Source organism: Myotis myotis, unplaced genomic scaffold (genome assembly GCF_014108235.1).
Source record: "Myotis myotis isolate mMyoMyo1 unplaced genomic scaffold, mMyoMyo1.p scaffold_m19_p_31, whole genome shotgun sequence".
Classification (NCBI taxonomy): Eukaryota; Metazoa; Chordata; class Mammalia; order Chiroptera; family Vespertilionidae; genus Myotis; species Myotis myotis.
Window position 1 is genome coordinate 482,058 of NW_023416337.1, and position 18,813 is coordinate 500,870.

Here is an 18,813-nt window from a genome sequence, read left to right on the forward strand (position 1 = left end):
TAACTTTTTATTTTTAAAAAATACCTAAAATTTTCAACTGAAATATTATATTCTCATTGAATTGCTGAGACATTTTCTCTCCTGTTTTCTTTGGATAAAAATAAATGAATTAATAGACAGCCTATGCAAATGGAAAGAACTCTGGACTGATTCTGTTTAGAAAAACCTACTTGTGATTCTATGACTGCCAGTAGCTGGTAATCCTTAGCTCCCCACGTCACCTTCTTGGGCTCTCAATTCCTAAAAAAACTTGAGGTTAATTTAGGAATTTACTAGTCTAATGCTTATTGAATACCTACTATGTGCCAGGCACAAAACAAACTCTAGAAAACAAACTCTAGAAAAACTAAAACAAAATCTTGTCAAAAACGTGAAGTAGCAGCAATGAGTAAACCTAGGCGCTCAGGGGCAGTGCAGTGAGCAAACGGCTACCTCCCCGCGATTATAGTCCAGGCCGGGGAGGGGTCAAATAACAAACAAACTAGCAAGTAAACGAGTGCTTGTGTGTGATCAGTGCTTGAGAGTAAAAATAAGTCAGGGACTATCCAGGGGATTCTATCTGAGATAAAATGGTGAGGGAAGGTGTCTTATTTGGAGTAAATCTAGCTCATTGGAAGGGATGAATGTAACCCTATAATCTTGACACCCGAACCAGATGAGCACACACAAATGACAGCAGCAAACACAACGAAGACACTTCACTTAGGAACAGTGACTGAAGAACCCTAAAAAAACTAGGTGCCCAAATCCAACAATGCATTTCACAATTCCCATGTCAAGACCAAAGAAGGTTCATGCCAAGACATAACATCAGAAACATCTGCCTATGTACTACCCCACAATAATGGACTTAAGAAAAAAACCACAGAATTATCTCAAAAGACACTGACGAAGCATTTGATAAAGTTCAATACCTACACATGATAAAAGTAATTAGGTAATTAATATGCACCAATTCCAATAGGGCAGAGGCTTGTTCTTTTAACTGATTCATGAACATATCCCAGATGATAAAAACAATGCCTGAATTTAGTAGCCATTAGGTACACATTTGCTTAGTGAATGAACAACAGAAGGAAGGAAGGAAGGAAGGAAGGAAGGAAGGAAGGAAGGAAGGGAGGGAGGGAGGGAGGGAGGGAGGGGAGGGGAGGGGAGGGCAGGGAGGGAGGGGAGGGAGGGGAGGGGAGGGAGGGAGGGCAGGGGAGGGGAGGAAAATTCTTTAGACTGACAAGGGCAGTCTACCCAAAGCTTACATCATCCTTAATGGAACAAAACCTCAAACATTGCCTTTCAGGTTCGGAACAAGACGAGGGCGCCCTCTCCTGGCCAATGCTCAAAGATGCCCCAGACAGCAAGGTGGGATTAGAACACTGAGGACAGGGACTGGGAGGCAGGCAACAAAACTGTCAGTGTTTGCAACGCAGTTCCAGTAAAACGATTGCAACCACATTCCTCTCCCTGCAGCAATAACTATAGAGAAAAAGTAACCAAAAATTACATACCACTTACAACAGGAACTAAAACTAGACACTAGAAAGCAACCTAACAGGAAACAGAAGAGCTTTCTGAAGAGAATTTTAAAATTCTAACCAAGGACATCTTTAAAACTAAGTAAATGGAGCCTTATGCCATGCTCATGGATATGATGACTTAATATTAAAAAATGTCAGGTCTCCCCAAATTAATCTATAAATTCAATGCAAATCTTATCAAAACCCCAGCATATTCTCTCTCTCTCTCTCTCTCTCTCTCTCTCTCTCTCTCTCTCTCTCCCCCCTCCCTCCTTGATAAAGTGAATCTAAAATCTGAACAAAGAAGAATGAGGATGTGAGAATAGGTGAGGCAACTTACCAACAGGAGAATCAAGAGGAAAGGCTCACCCCACCAGAGGTTAGGACAGTTTCAAAGCCATAATGACTATCACAGTTTCTTATACAAGAAACACTAAACAGCGAGGTCAATAGGACAGAGCTGACGGTGCAGAAACAGCCCAGGACACAGGGACTCAGTGTTAACAGGCAGAGCATCAGCACCACAGAGAACAGGTGAATTATTTGACAAATCGTGACCAAAAGATTGGCTCACTACATGGAGATATTTAAAATGTTGGGTCTCTACCTTAAATCATCTTCAAAAGTAATTCCAGGCCCAGCCAGCATGGCCCAGGGGTTGAGCACTGACCTATGAACCAGGAGGTCACCGCATGCAGCTGAAGACCGAGCCTTCGTCCCTGCCTCCCAGTAAAACATGCAACGTGCTTAATCTAACTGCTCAGCTAACTCCGCCTGCTTCTCTGTTTTCACGCAACAAGCCTGGAGCTTAGTCCATGGTTAGCTCATGTAATTCCATTTATTAAACTTAGCAGTCCCTGCACTGTGCAGGGTGGGGTCAGACGGACTGGCTGGACGAAGGGATAGTAGTGAGACCACAGAAGGGCTGTCAGGAGCATTACCTCTCGGGCGGGAAAGCTCTGGCCCTGGGCCTGGCTCGGGGTCCCGGAGGGTGGCCATCGGGGCTTCCGCGGGCGCCTGTGGGTGGAGGAGGGAAAGCAGCCACCCCGTGCTCACCGTGCCTTCCGGGTCCACGAGCAGCAGGTGCTTGGCCTGGCCGTCGTGCATGCCAGTGAGGACGAAGGAGCCCGGGCTGGTGGTGCTCTTCCTGACCAGGAAGTCCCCGTCTCGCTTCAGCAGCCCCTCCGCCTCCTTCCTGCTCATCTGGCCTTGGTACCACAGCTCGGCTTTCAGCTCCTCCAGCATCCTGGCCTCCGGGGCTCTGGGGGAGACGGGGCTGATGCACTCCACGGAGGCCGCCTTGCTCAGCACGGGCCCCAGGGACTGGTTCTTGAGAGCATCTTCAAAAGGTTCTGCCAACAGCATTTGCCAGCAACGGGTGGACCCAGGAAGAGCAAAGGATAAACAATACAATGTGAGGGCTGAGAAGGCAAGGCAACGCCCCCAGAAGAAAGAACCAGAGACACATGACAGCTGATAATCTAACGAGACGCGTCATAACAAGCATTTGAAAGTACAGCCCAAATCCTGGCGGGACTCTGGTAAGCCTGCTTTCCCAAGGCAGCTGGGCACCAGGCCTTGTGCCAAGGGTTCAAGCACACGCAGGTCTAGCTGGTTAGAATGCCTGTGGCTTTGCACGCCGCAGGAGGCCACGCATATTACATGCCGTCTACTTTCTCTGGAACGTTGGCTAGCCTCCAACAAACATGTTCTCTTCTGGATAGAAACCTGCCAAACCGAAGGAAATATGCAAAGAAAAAGACAATTTGCAAGATTTTTATTTTGTGCGAGACCTAAACCCAACCCATCAAACGTTTATTTCAAAATCTTTGTATCGGATGAATTTTTTTTAAAAAATAAAACTGACGTTTAATTGGGTGCCTTTTGTGTGACTTGTCCCAGGCCAGGAGCCCTACCTTCCCTTGACCTTCACTTGTCCTTGTGGGAAAAGGCTCTGTGTGAGTGTCTGAGAGTGAGCCTGACTTCGGGCCCTTCAGAACAAACCTCTCACTGCAGGGCATCCATCAATGGCAAGACTTCTGCTCTAACATCAACAAATAGCAGCAGCAAGCAAGTCAGCAGGCACGCCTAAGTTAATCTCAGGGTTTGATTTTCAAATAAGTAATTGGACAAACACACTCTGAGAAAATGAGGGGAGTGCTACACGAATGTTTGGTGTTATAATGACTGTGGGACCACATGGCCAACCCAGTCAATGCAAGCACCGCAAGAACAGCATCCTTCTGGGCACAGCTACACCCCAAAGCCCAACATTATTCCTGGGACATGGTTCCTGCTCCACAAACATTCAACAAATGCTGTAAAATAAGATCAACTTAGAGGATGGGCAGGAGTGAGGTGAATAAATGAAACCAAAATTAGGTCATTTGGGCACTCATTAAGTCATTTATATTTTTGGAGCAGAAAAGAAGTTAAAACCATTGATTAAATTTTTATTTTTTTACCCTATCTTTTTCCTGATTACCTGGAGTGTTGAAAATTTGTATTATACTCTTTCTACACCATCATCATCACCACCACCACCACCATCACCATTATCCTGTTATCACCATTTATCATCATCACCACCACCATCACCACCATTATCCTATTGTCATCATCACCATTTATCATCATCTCCACCATCACCATCATCACCATTATCCCATTATCATCACTATTTATCACCACCACCACCACCATCACCACCATCATCGCCATTGTTATTCAGCTCTAGTGGTTAAAAGTAAACAACAGAGTGCTGCCTTTATTTTTTCACACTTTTCAATAGATACTAGCCTTCCAGGGCCCTCTCTTGTTTTTGCTGGGAGCAGGAGTAGAAATAGATGGATGAGAAAACGTTAGCTCTGGTTCTCATAGTTCTCATCTCAAACCCCAGGCCAACCTAACTACCCAGATCTGGGGCCAGGAATCACTGGTGAACTGACTACATTAAACAAGTACAGCCACTGAAGTGCAGTTGTGAGCATTGTGAACACTGGGGCGGGGGCTCAGCGGCTCCACTTGGCTCTGCATCTTGGGAAAGCCACCTCACGCCTCACGTTACTAAAGTGAAGGGATTGGACTAGGTGACTGTGAAGGCGCCGCAATCACTGAGATTCTAGTTCTTCTGGTTCTGGTCATCTTTGTAAGTCGGAATGGGAGTCCACTATCTATGGTACCAAAGTGGCGGGGAGAATTAGACTTCTGTTACCATGGTGCCGAATAATCATAAACGCACTCAGTCCTGTCCTCATCACATGCACCATCACGGACAGCAGGTGTCAAGCCAGCAAGGTTGCCTTTTACCAGCGGTAAAGTCACTTAACCTCTAAGGTTCTCTGTTCTCTCCTCTGTAAAGGATAATAGCAGCAATAGTGATGATAATACAGTCATGTGTCACTGAATGATGGAGATACTCTGAGAAATGTGTCACGAGGCTATGTTGTCATTGTACGAATATCATAGAGGGCACTCACCCAATGCAGCTGGTACTTTCATACAATTGGCAGTGCAGTAGCTTTGTTTACAACCCACTGCATCACCACAAACACATAAGTAATGTGCTGCGCTATGGGACACCAATGACATCACTAGGTGACAGGAATTTTCCAACTGCATTGTAGTCTTGTGGGGCCACCATCATAAATGCAGCTGGTAGTTGATCCAAGTGTCATTCTGTGGCACATGACTGTAGTAATAATACCTGCCTGTAGTATCATTGCAAAATTAAATTAAATAATAAGTGCATAGCCGGTGGTAGAAAGTTGTTAAATGTTAATCTCCTCCCCTCTTTAGCCTTTAAATTCTCAAGGAATTTGAAAAAGAAATTTTGGGATACAAAACTTCTTTTTTAAATATATTTTTATTGATTTCTGGGAGGAAGGAAGAGGGAGAGAGAGATAGAAACATCCATGATGAGAGAGAATCATTGATCGGCTGCCTCCTGCAAGGCCCCCTCTGGGGATCAAGCCCACAACCTGGGCAATGCCCTTGATCAGAATTGAACCTGGGACCCTTCAGTTCGCAGGCCGACACTCTATCCACTGAGCCAAACCAGCTAGGGCGGGATATAAAACTTGTGAGCTAAGGAAGTTCTTTCAAAATTCCTTAAAAACGGCTTCCACTTCCATTAATCGGTTCATGGATGATTTAATTTCGCGATGTTTATGACAAACAGAAAGTCCTTGGCACACACCCTACCGCACTGCTATCTGAGTAGTTTCCTGCCTCTCTCTCTGTCTTATGTGTGACCCGTGCACTTGTTACCAGCTGCTAATACATAGTGGTGATTTCAGCTCCACAGAATAGAGACGTGGCCTGTTTTGGTTTTGTGTATATAGGCAAAGTGAGTAGAATGGCATTTGACACATGTTAGGTGTCCAATAGAGCAGGGGGGAGGCTTGTAGTGGTAGAGAAAGAGGGAGAACAGAGGAAAATGAGAGGGAAGGCAAGCATGTGCCTGCAGACGAGAAGGGTCTGCTGCAATTTCTTGCTCAACAGACGGAGAACTGTGAGGACACGGCCATGCCGTTACCTTTGGCATCCTCAGCAACTGAGGCAATACTTGGTACACAATAGCCAGTGGCTAGTGAAGTGAATACATAAATGAGTGCATTTATTTATGTATATTGTTTGTCTCAATACATATGCAGTTCTTCAAGTGCTAAGTCAATGCCAAAAAGAGGGGGAAATTGCTTTGTCTCTGGACAAAAGTAAGGGATGGAATCCCAAAGCAGAGGTTGGTGGAAGTTGAAAGCCTTGAGAAGCCTGTCATACCCAGAAAAGTGCAGCAAATCCCGTGACCGCACAGATTTCCAATAAACGAGTAGAAAGCAACCTCAAAAGAGAAGAAAAGCGAGGCGAATGGAAACGCACTCATGTCGAAGAGGTCCTTCCTCGGGCTGCTCTCGGCGCTGCTGCCCGCAGCCGGCCCGGCCTGCGGAGCGAAGTGCGGGGCGTTCACGTAGGTGGGGGCGTCTCCCGTCGGGGCCGCCGGCGCCGTCCCTCCCGGCATGCTGGCCGTGTCCAGGGACCCTGCAACAGAAAGCGAGCCTCTTTCTTCTGACGCCAATGCTGCCCACGCGCTGACAGTCACGCCACCCGGTCTCACACAGAAGGTCCTCCAGGTTAACGCAGGGAAGTCTCCCGGCGGCTCCCACAGTTCACGTCTCCCCCCTGACCCATCACAGCACTGCTGTGCTCCGGCCAGGACACATCCGCGCCCGCCTGTCAGGATGCGCGCTGCCAGCCCGTGCCGACGCCCGCCCCCGCCGCTGGCCCGTGACGGGCGGAGTGGAGCCCCAGGCGTGGGTCTGCTCATCCCGGTTACCGAGGCCCGAGATCGAACAACTGAGCAGAAGAGCAACAAGCTTCATTGTAATTGTCCTTTTCCCTGTTCAGTGTAAGTGAACGTTTTGTAAATTAACTCCATTCGGGTTAGGCAAGGCAGGTGCTGCCACCGTTTTAGAAAGTCACTACCTAACGAACTGAGACGCGTTCTTCCAAAACAGCCCGGCGCGGGCGTGTGATGGAGCCCGCGCCGCAGGCAGGGCCGGTGTGTACTTCCTACGTGCCCACGACTGTGCCCACGCTGGGCCAGCGTCCCTGCTGTTGGCACCGGAGGAGAGCTGAAGGGCGCCGCCCGATCACACCCGCTTGGGTCACTGCCTAATTCTTCCTACGGGATCCCGGACTCTAGCACCTTCACACGCATGCTCTCCCGATGGCTTCTGGGCGCTCCCGTCCCCTGGGAGAGGTCACCTGCCACAGCCTGCGGGCAGTCAGCCCAGCCAGCGGTCAGCTCGGGGCTCTGGAAGAAGCGCTCCCCAGAGCCTGCTGCTGGGCTTTCGGGAGCACATCGCCGTCTGCCTCATGCTGAGAACGCAAGTGTCCCTCCGCTTCCTTCAGGGGGGGGGGCCCCGGCAAAGTCTGAACTGCCCCTCGTCTGCTCCTGTTCTGCACAGGCTCCCGCGCCCACAGGCTGGCCCTGGGTGCACGTCCTGCTCCCGCCGGGGCCCTCTGCAGCTCACACGTGTGTGGGCGTTGCAAACAGATCAGCCTGTAAAACGAATTTTACAGACTAATTTTTAAAAGGAGGAGATGAAAAGCCCAACGAACAGCCTTCCTGACCGCGACCCTTTGCGACTCACACGGTGGCAGGTGCGGAGCCGGGGCCATGGACGCGCACGCCATGGCGGCACCGAAAGGTCATTTTAGGGGAATAGCTGCTAGCAAACTAACAAGAAACATTCTTAATTGTTTCATGAAAAAAGGTATTTATTGCTTTCAAATGAGAACTTGAAATTTATTAAGAATAATGAGTCTCAAATGGTAGGCCAGGAACTTACGTACGGCTGATCTGCCCTGATGAACCTCTTGCGTGGTCTGTTCTTGATCTGGCCAGAGTAACACACAGAAAGAGACCTCGTTTTCTAAATAAACCTAACTTTTTTCAATAAAGTAAATATCTAACATAAATAATGTGTCTCCTTACATGTCTAGGTGTATACATGTTATGTAAATGCTTTTTTTAAAACTATCAAGCCAATTATTGTTTTACTTTACTTTTTGTAAGAGGAGAAGCCTTTCAAAAAAAAATGTGTCTTTATTGTTGAAAGTATTACAGATGTCCCTCTTCCCCCAGTGACCACCTCCAGCCGTCCTTGTCAACCCCCCACGGGCCTACTGCACTATAGTCTATGTCCATGGGTTATGCATATGTTCATATCAGTTCTTTGGTTAATCTCTTCCTGCCTTCCCTTCCCTCAGAGATTCTACAGTCTGTTCCATGCTTCCATGTCTCTGGATCTATTTTATTCATCAGTTTAGTTCAGTTCATTAGATTCTACATATGAGTGAGATCATGTGATACTTGTTTTTCTCTGAGTGGCTTATTTATTTTAAATGTCTGTGGAACAAAGATGAAAACATAGTAAAAAACTGCCTCTGACAAAATTATGACTTTAATTCGCGATATCCTTCCTATTCTGACACAGAGCCATGCGTTGGCTTCCGACAAGTGTCATGTTCAACTGACCAGGCCAGCATGATGGGTCATCTTTCAGCTGGGGCATGCAACATGTGAAATTCTCTCACAAGTAGGGAATTTTAAAACGTTATTGTCATTACACAATGATAAATGGATCAATCCAACAAGAGGATATAACCCTTGTAAGCAATTATTCACCCAATGCATGAGCACCTAAAAATATAAAGCAAATATCTTTTAATCATTATTTCTTATTGGTACCACTTAATGTGAAGAAAACATGCATTTTCCAAAAATGTGGAAAAATATTCCATTTGCCTTATTGGGTCCAAATGTTAGTTTAAATTATTTTACTATGCAAGCTTTCTGTCATATCTTGGCAGTAGTGATTTCCATTTTTATTCTTTGGTATCCATAATCTTATCAGAATAAAAAACGTATGCCTTGAGATCACTGGACAGCTCCTCCTCCAACATTTTAAAAACGTGCAGTGAAGGTTATTGTGCTGGTAACTAAATAACAGTAATAATAGGAGAGAATTAAGAAGACATCTAAGCTGATGGCAAAGAGGTTCAACAGTGCGGACAGAAAGGGAGAGATTGACAGTTATACAGTCATAGTGGGGGAATTTAACACCCCACTGACATCCATATGGAAAACCAACAAAGAAACAGTGGCCTTAAATGACACATTAGATCAAATTGATTTAAATTATGTTTTCTAGAGCATTTCACTCCAAAGTAGCAGAATATACACTCTTTTCAAGTGCACATAAAACAATTTCCAGATCAGAAAGGACATATGCACCCCTATGTTCATAGCAGCACAATTCACCATAGCTAAGATCTGGAAACAGCCTAAGTGCCCATCTGTAGATGAATGGATTAGAAAACTGTGGTACATCTACATGATGGAATACTATGCTGCTGTAAAAAAGAAGGAACTCTTACCATTTGCAACGGCATGGATGGAACTGGAGAGCATTATGCTAAGTGAAATAAGCCAGCCAATGAAGGAAAAATACCACATAATCTCACTCATTTCTGGATAATAAAGACCATTATAAACTTATGAACAAAAATAGATACAGAGGCAGAGCTGCCTCGAACAGACTGTCAAACTACAGCAGGAAGGCCGGGGAGGGTGGGAGGGGAGGAAGGGGGTGGGTAAGAGATCAACCGAAGGACTTGTATGCATGCATATAAGCATAACCAATGGACATAAGACACTGGGGGTTAGGGGAGGCCAGGGGAATGTCAAGGGCGGGGGGGGAAAAAAGGAGACATATGTAATACTCTTTGTAATACTTTAAGCAATAAAAATAAATAAATAAATAAATAAATAGTTCAAAAAAAAAAAAAAACAAAACCAATTTCCAGGATAGGCCACATGATAGGCAACAAAATAAGTCACAGTAAATTTAAGAAAACTGTAATCTGCCCTGACCGGTTTGGCTCAGTGGATGGAGCATCAGCCTGCAGACTAAAGAGTCCCAGGTTCGATTCCGGTCAAGGGCATGTACCTTGGTTGCGGGCACATCCCCAGTAGGGAGTGTGCAGGAGGCAGCTGAATCGATGTTTCTCTCTCATCGATGTTTCTAACTCTCTATCCCTCTCACTTCCTCTCTGTAAAAAATCAATAAATGTATTTTTTTTTAAAGAAAAGAAAACTGTAATCCTATCAAGTACCTTCTCTGACCACAATGGTAAGAAATCAGAAATCAATTAAAAGAAAAAAACTGAAAAACACACAAACACATGGAGGCTAAATAACATGTTACTAAACAATAAAGGGTTAACAGTGAAATCAAGGAGGAAATCAAAAGACACCTGGCGACAAATAAAAATGGAAACACAACAACCCAAAATCCATGGAATGCAGCAAAAGCAGCCTAAGATGGAAATTCATAGGAATACAGGCCTAACTCAAGAAGCAAACAATCTCAAATAAACAATCTACTCTTATACCTACAGGAACTAGAACAACAACAAACAAAGCCCAAAGTGAGTAGAAGGAAGGAAATAATAAAGATCATATCAGAAATAAACAAAATAGGGTCTAAAAAAACAATAATAAAGATCAATGAAACCAAGAGCTGGCTCGTTGCAAAGATAAACAAGATTTATAAACCTTAAGCCAGACTCATAAAGAAAAAAGAGAGAGGACCCAAATACATAAAATCAGAAATAAAGGAGGAAAAGTGACAGCAGACATCATAGAAATAAAAAAGGATTATAAGAAAATATTATGAACAATTATATGCCCACAAGTTGGACAACCTGGAAGAAATGGATAAATTCCTAAAAACAATTTCCAAGACTGAATAAAAGCGAAACAGAAAATCTGAACAGACCAACTACTTCCAACAAAATCAAAACAGTAATTAAAAATGCTCCCTACAAACAAAAGTACTAGACCTATGGCTTCAATGATGAATGTTACCAAATATTCAAAGAAGAATTAACAACTAACTTTCTCAAACTATCCCAAAAAAATTCAAAAGGAGGGAAGGTTCCCAAGCTCATTTTATGAGGCCACCATTATCCTGATTCTAAAACCAGACAAAAAAAATTACAAAAGAAGAAAATTATAGAGCCATATCCCTGATGAACATAGATGCAAAAATTCTCAATAAAATATTAGCAAACCAAATTCAGCAATACAATAAAAAGATCAAGTGGGATTTTTCTGGGATACAATGTTTGGCTCAATATCTGCAAATCAATTAATTTAATACACCACATAAACAAAATGAAGGGTAAAAATCATAAGACCATATCAGTGCATGCAGGAAAAGCATTTGACAAAATCTGGCATCCATTTATGACAAAAACTCTCAGCAAAATGGAAATCAAGGGCATATACCTCAACATAATAAAGGCCATATATGACAAACCCATAACTAACATCATACTCAATGGGAAAAAGCTAAAAGTATCTTCCTTAAGATCAGGAACAAGACAGGGTTGTCCACTTTCACCACTTTTATTCAACATACTATCAGAAGTTCTAGCCACAACAATTGGATAAGAAAAAGAAATAAAAGGCATCCAAATTGGAAAGGAAGAAATAAAACTGTCACTATTTGCAGATGACATGTTACTACATATAGAAAACCCTAAAGATCCTACCAAAAAACTATTAGAGCTGATAAATAAACTCAGTAAAGTAGCAGGATACAAAATTAATATTCAGAAATAAGTTGTATTTTATATAACAATAATGAACTATCAGACAAAGAAACTAAGAAAAAAATCACACTTACAGTTGCATTTTAAAATACCTAGGAATAAATTTAACCAAGGCGGTAAAAAAAACCTATAGTTAGAAAATTACAAGGCATTGAAGAAAGATTTTTGAATTGGATACAAATATATAGAAGCAAGTACCATACTCATGGATAGAAAAAAAATTAACATTGTTAAAATGTCCATACTACTCAAAGCAATCTATGGATTCAATGCAATCCCTATCAAAATTCTAATGACATTTTTCACAGAACTAGAACAAAAAAATCCTAAAATTTATATGGAATCACAAAGGACTCTGAATAGCCACAGCAATCTTGAGAAAGAAGAACGAAGTTGGAGGTATCATGTTACCTGGTATCAAACTATACTACAAGGCTTTAGTAACCAAGAAAGCTTGATACTGGCATGAAATCAGCCATACAGTTCAATGGGACAGAATAGAGAGCCCAAAAATAAACCCACGCCTATATGGTCAATAAATATATGACAAAGGAGGCAAGAACATACAAAGAGGTAAAGACAATCTACTCAATAAATGATGTTGGGAAAGTTGGACCAATACATGCAAAAAATGAAATGAGACTGCCTTTTTATACCATATACAAGAATAAACTCAAAATGAATTAGGGATTTAAATGTAAGACTCAAAACCATAAAACTCCTAAAGAAAACATTGACCTTGCTCTAGTAGTATTTTTTCTGATATATCTCCTCAGGTGAGGAAAACAAAAGAAAAAATAAACAAATGGGACAAGTTTTTGCACAGAAAGGAATTCATGAACAAAACAAAAAGACAACCTACTGAATGGGAGAAGATATTTGCTAATGATACATCTGATAAGGAGTTAATGGCCAAAATTTATAAAGAACTCATACAACTCAATACCAAACAATAAACAATTCAATTAAAAAATGGACAGAGGACCTAAATAGACACTTCTCCAAAGAGGACATACAGATGGTCAACAGACAAATGAAAAGATGCTCAACATCAATAATAGAAATGCAAATTAAGACCAAATGAGTTATCACCTCACATCTGTCAGAATGGCTGTCATCAATAAATCAAGAAACAAGTGTTGGCAAGGATGAGGAGAAAATTGTACTATTGGTGGGATTGCAAATTGGTGCAGTCACTATGGACAACAGTATGAATGTTCCTCATATATGACCCAGCTTCTACTTCTGGGTAGCTATCTGAAGAATCCAAAGCACTAATTCAAAAATATATGTGCAGCATATGTATTTTCAGCACAATTTACAATAGCCAAGAATTGGAAGCCACCCGAGTAATCACCAATACATGAGTGGATAAAAAAGTTATTACCAATGGAATATTACTCAGCCATAAAAAAGAATGAAATCTACCATTTACAATCACATGAATGGATCTAGAGAGTATTATACTGAGTGAAATAAGTCAGACAGAGAAAGACAAATACCATATAATTTCACTTACATGTGGAATCTAAAGAACAAAACAGAAACAGACTCATAGGTACAGAGAACAGACTGTTGGTTGCCAGAGGAGATGGGAGTTGGAGAGCTGGGTGAAAGAGGGGAAGGGATTAAGTACAAATTGGTAGTTACACAATAGCCAAGGGGATATTAAGCATAGCACAGTCAATAATATTAAAACAACTAGCTTATGGTGCCAGGTGGGTACTAGACTTACCGAAGGAAACACTTTATAAATCATGTACTTGTCTAACCACTATGCTGTACACTTAAAATAACACTGAATGTGAACCATAATTGAAAAATATAATTTTTAAAAATGTATTGTAATTTACTCCCAGAAGAAATGGCTACAATAAGGGAAAAACCTTAACATTAAACCAAGAAATGGTTAAATTTATATACATAGAAGCACAAATTGGATCTTAATTCATTTGTCACTCCACCTCCTTTAGACCCCGCAGAGTGAGTAGCCAGAGGCCTGGAGCTAGTGAAGGAGTTATAGAAGTGCCTGAAGGGGGAGAAGTTTAAAATGAAAAGAAACCTTTAAAACACACAAAATACACACACACACAAACTATAATAATAAAAGTGTAATATGCAAATTGACTGAATGATTGAACAACAGAATGACCGTCTGGACAACCTTCCGGAAGACCACACTATGACACGGCAGCCAGGGGAAGGAAAGCCCTGATAGGCCCTGATCACTGGCCAGGCCTAGGGACCCTACCCGAGGGGTCCTGGACTGTGAGAGGGAACAGGTCGGGCTGAGGGACACCCCCCCCAACCTCCCAATGCACGAATTTTGTGCACTGGGCCTCTAGTATATATATATATATCTGTGTGTGTGTGTGTGTGTGTGTGTGTACAGAGCTGTCTATAGAATGGGGACTTACATTAGCAATTAGTTATCAGTTGTGAGTGAATTATTTTGAATGTGGGTACAGGAGCATGCTCACTGATTTGATAAGAGGTGGCAGTGTTCTCTCCATGTAGCCCGGGCCCGGAGGGATGCATCTGGAGCCCTCTCTGCCTCCAGTAGCTGCTACTCTCCTCCTGAAGTTGACCCTGGAGCAGGTGGGGGGTGGGGAGGGAGGAGGAGAACACTGCTACTAGCTCCTGTGAGGAACCACTGGGCTCAGCCCCGCTGGGGAGCTCAGGGACAGCATGAAACACTTGAGTCTCCCAGCCAACTCCCTTTTGAAATGGGTGGGGGTGCCCTTGGAGAGGTCAGTTCCTCAGTCCTCCTGGCAGATGAGTCTCCAAATGCTTGAGAAAGTACGTGCTGAAGGATAGGAACCGGTCCTATTGCCAGGGGAGCCATCACTGATGTGTGGCACCCCCACAGCCCTCACTTTATATCTTCCTGTGACCTGGGCAGGAGTCTGCAGCCCCCCCCCCCCCAGCAGGCTTTTGCAGTACGTTTTCCTGCCCCTCCACGGGAGATGAAGTGCCACCAGGGAGACGTCACTTTTGTCTTGGGTTTTTTTTAAACAGGGAAGTGCAAACCAACTTTATATGCAATGCCCACAAACTGGAAACAAATATCAGTCAACAAGTAAACACAGCGTAGGATATTCACACAATGGAATGCCAGTCATCAAGAAAAAGGGAAAAACTATGGATACGTGCAGCGACAGGAGTGAATCTATAAATAGTTTGTTGAGTGAAAAGAAGCCAGATGAAAAAGAACGCATAAGTATAAATGATATGTACATAAAACTCTAGAAAATGCAAACGAATCTATACAAACATATAAAGCAGGGCGGAGGAGGGGCGGGGAGGACCAGGAGGCAGCACGTGACTTCGGCGAGTTTTCATGTTGCGGCCCTCATTGGCTTGCCTCTCACCTTGCCTGGCAGGTGTCGGCTGCCAGTCTTCGCCAAACGGCTCTCCTACATGTCTTCCCTGGTAATAAGTTTGCTCTTTTCCTGAAAACTGTAAGCACAAAGAGAAAAAAATTATGTTCTTCTTCTGTCCCCGCCTCCAAAAGCCACGGTCCAGTAGGAGGGATAGCAGTGGCCAGGCAGCTGCATCCCCGATCGCACACCATCTTCCCTCCGTGCCTCACATTTGGCACGAAGAATTAGGAAATAAATGTGTGTGGGTGTGGGGAAGAGACTGCATCTCAAAAAACTACACATCCCCCCCCCCCCCCCCCGTTTTCATTCCCTAAGTCCCCTTCCACCCAGCCCATTCCCACTCAGTGGCAGAACTACGGACACTGCATTTCAATGTTATTTTGACACTGTTATTAGTGTCATTATTATTCACTAAGGTAGGTGACATCAAAAACTCTCTACAGAGATACATTACCTCTACAAAACAATTGCCTTCCTAGAATGTTTATTTGGAGGTAAAATCAGGGAAATGACTAAAATAGAAAAAAAATCATAAAATTCTCACCTATGTCCACTGTCTTTTCAGAGAAACCAAAGCACCCAGGCTTCTTAAAAGCCTTGAATCCTCTCCTCTCCTCATGAAAACTGCAGTGTCCTGGGCTGTGTCCTGGGGGGGGGGGGGGCGGAGGGGGAGTAAAGGACCCAGCCTCCCAGCTCAGGAATCACAGTATAGTCTCAAGGTATTTGACTAAGACCCTGTGATGTTAAAACAAAAGCCTCCCTTATTTGTCTGCTTCGTGAAATCCAAGGGGGGAAAGCATGTGTGTTATTCTGTCAAAGACTGAACAGAACAGCAACCTGAAAATAAAGCTGAGAAATTTAAAAGGAAATACAGTAAAACCTTGATGTAATGGACTAATTTGGGTGAGAGGGTGTGTGTTAAAGAAAAAAATCTGTCATATAATAAAGTAGGTTTTCTGAATGTGTATGTTCAAAAATGATAAATTAGCCCAGCCAGTGTGGCTCAGTGGTTGAGTGTCTATGAACTAAGAGGTCACAGTTCAATTTCTGGGGGTCAGGGCACATGTCCAGGTTGTGGGCTCAATCCCCAGTAGGGGGCATGCAGGAGGTAGCCAATCAATGATTCTCTCTCATTATTGATGTTTCTCTCTCTCTCTCCCTCGCCCTTCCTCTCTGAAATCAATAAAAATATATATATTTTAAAAGTTGACAAATTAGTTTACCTGTTTTTACTTATGTAGACACATTTGTAATTAAAATTAAGTATGTACGAAAAGTTTAACTTCACAGAAAGTTTTCTACATGTATTATAGGAAATGCATGCATTCACCAGTCCCTGAGAGTAAACAAATGCTTAGCACACATGGGCACATGGGCCCACACACTTTAAAACTGCTGCAGAGTGACGCCGGGTGACAACAGAACCGATTACCGTGTGCTATGGTGTGATTACGTGGTAATCATTAGCCAAACACGTTACCAGCGGTGACTCTTGGATGTAAATATGTAGACTATGGTTGTAGATATGCACTATTTATCTATGTTGGTGAGATTATTACAGTGTTTTTTCCAACGTATGTCCTATTTGCTGAAATTTGTTTAAAATAACAGTTAATTGATAACAAAAAATAACCTGTTAATTTAATTATAAGCAAATATTGGTTTAAAGCATGTTAGAATTAATAGGGTGTTAATTTTCACATATGAGATATGGACTGGAAATTTTGTCCATTAAATCAAAGTCTGTTAAATCAAGGTCTGCAAAATCGAGGGTTTACTATAAAGTTCAATTAGCCAGCATCCCAAGAAAAAGGTACAAAGCTAACCGGGGCTGAGTCAGGGCCATGGGGCCTGGCCTTCAGGCGGGCATCCACAAACCCCCCGGCGGGAGGCGCCTTGTTTGGGATGCTGTTGTAGTACGGGTGGTCGGAGCCATCGCCCTCCTCCTCGGTCCAGGGCTCATCCAGACTCTGCATTCTGTTAAAAGAGAATTTTCCAGAGCGTTAGCCAAAGTTGGGCTTCTAGTCAAAACCATCAAATCTAATGTTAATTAATACCTGTCACCCCAGAAAAGTGAATTTAGTCACTGCCCCTTCAACCATGTAGGTCTCAGGCATATATATGAAAAGTATATTAGTGGTTTAGTCAAATATCTCTGCCTATTCACAGATCTATCCTTTGGAAAATTCCAATCATATTTGAAACAAGAAAAAAATTGTTGTTTTAAAGTACATTTTAATTGGAAAGAAAAAGTTTACATGTAAAGACAACCAGTTCCTCAAAGCACAGACACACATTTTAGTAAATTAAAAAATTTACCCAAAGCAAAATCAACTAAAAATTAAACATTTAGTGACATCATGGAAAATGACAGGGTAAGACCTCTGAAAATTTTCTCTTCCATGAAAGCAAAACATAACTGGCAATAAATAAATAAATAAATAAATAAATAAATATTATATATATAATAACTATTTAAACTAGTTATATATATAATAACTATTTTAAACCCTAGAAATTAACCAGAGGCTTGCAACAACCTAGGGAGTGTTTATTTTGTTTTTTAAGCAAATAAAAAAAGCTGTAAGAACAGCAGCTTTGGGGCATTTTAACTTGCCTTATTCCCATCTCCACAGTAGTCTTGAAAACAAACAGCTTACAGTCACAGAGAAAACCAGTAGCCTGATAACCATAGGAGGGGGCAAAACAGCACTGAGTCTCTTTCAAAGCCCCCTTCCCAGCGCACAATCATTATGTACACTGTCTAACTCCTTGGAAGAGGTCACTCCTAACGCTGTCTATTTGAGCGGGTTCAGAGCTTGCCCAGGGGAGAAATGCCTCTTACCCTGGGACATTTGTCAAAAACAATTAGAGGCAATTGTTTAACAACATGGCACCCTGAGGCAGTATAACATTTGGGGCAAAAAATAGGCTAATCAAAAGCTTAAAAAAAAAAAGGCTAGAAAATAGAATGTCTGTAAGAACTTTGATAAATTTCAACATATTTCTGGGAATCTAGAAGGCCACGTGTATTCTTAGGACTCTGTTCTTATCCAAGGATGTATGCCTGCTCAGGAAAGATTCAAAAAGGCCCTAGACTCAGCTCTGGCTTACTTTGAAGCTATGCGCAAACAGGAAGTGAAAGTTACGGCGGAATTGCCAACTGCCTAGCTTGAGTGTTGAAAGGGTGCCCCCACACTCAAAGAGTTCTAGGAATTTAAGGAAATCTCTAATTATTAGTTTTCTAATAATTGAACTGAACAGAGCTGTCAGTGGCCATATCTGACAAAGAGTACAGAGTTATGGATTTAGTTTAGAAAAGTTTAGAAAAGAAACAACCACTAAAAAAGCAGCAACAAATCCTGAGGAGGGGAGAAATCTGATTTGCAGAATTAGCACATTATATTATTTAAAATCTCTAGCTTCAACAACAAACATTTTATGAGACATGCAAAGAAACACAAGGATTAAAAGCAATTGGTAGAAATTGCCCCCTGCGGAAACTCAGATTTTGGACAAAGGATCTTCAATAATATTCACAGCTGACTTTATTTTCAGAAACAATGAAGGCCAGCAAGCAGTGGGGTGGTATATTCAAGTACTGAAGGAAAAAGACTGTCTACCAACTACTCTATGCCCAGTAAAACTATCCTTCCAAAATGAAACAAGAAATAAGACATTTCCAGATAAATAAAAACTGAAAAAATTCATCACTACTAGGTCTGCCCCGCAATTAA

At 42.5% G+C, this 18,813-nt stretch overlaps 1 protein-coding gene across 2 annotated transcripts in view; it reads right to left on the reverse strand.

Annotated features, from left to right (window-relative positions):
• The window catches only part of SHC3 (SHC adaptor protein 3), a 147,380-nt gene that overhangs the window by 23,448 nt on the left and 105,119 nt on the right, over positions 1 to 18,813 (reverse strand). Inside the window, exons 8-11 of one of the 2 annotated variants that reach the window (XM_036302405.1) lie at positions 16,903 to 17,053; positions 15,065 to 15,152; positions 6,390 to 6,548; positions 2,568 to 2,863 (exon numbers count right to left, since the gene is read on the reverse strand). In XM_036302405.1, the coding sequence (XP_036158298.1) occupies positions 2,568 to 2,863; positions 6,390 to 6,548; positions 15,065 to 15,152; positions 16,903 to 17,053 (694 nt within the window). The remainder of the gene's footprint in view (positions 1 to 2,567; positions 2,864 to 6,389; positions 6,549 to 15,064; positions 15,153 to 16,902; positions 17,054 to 18,813) is intronic. The other variant, XM_036302406.1, reaches the window with a different exon arrangement.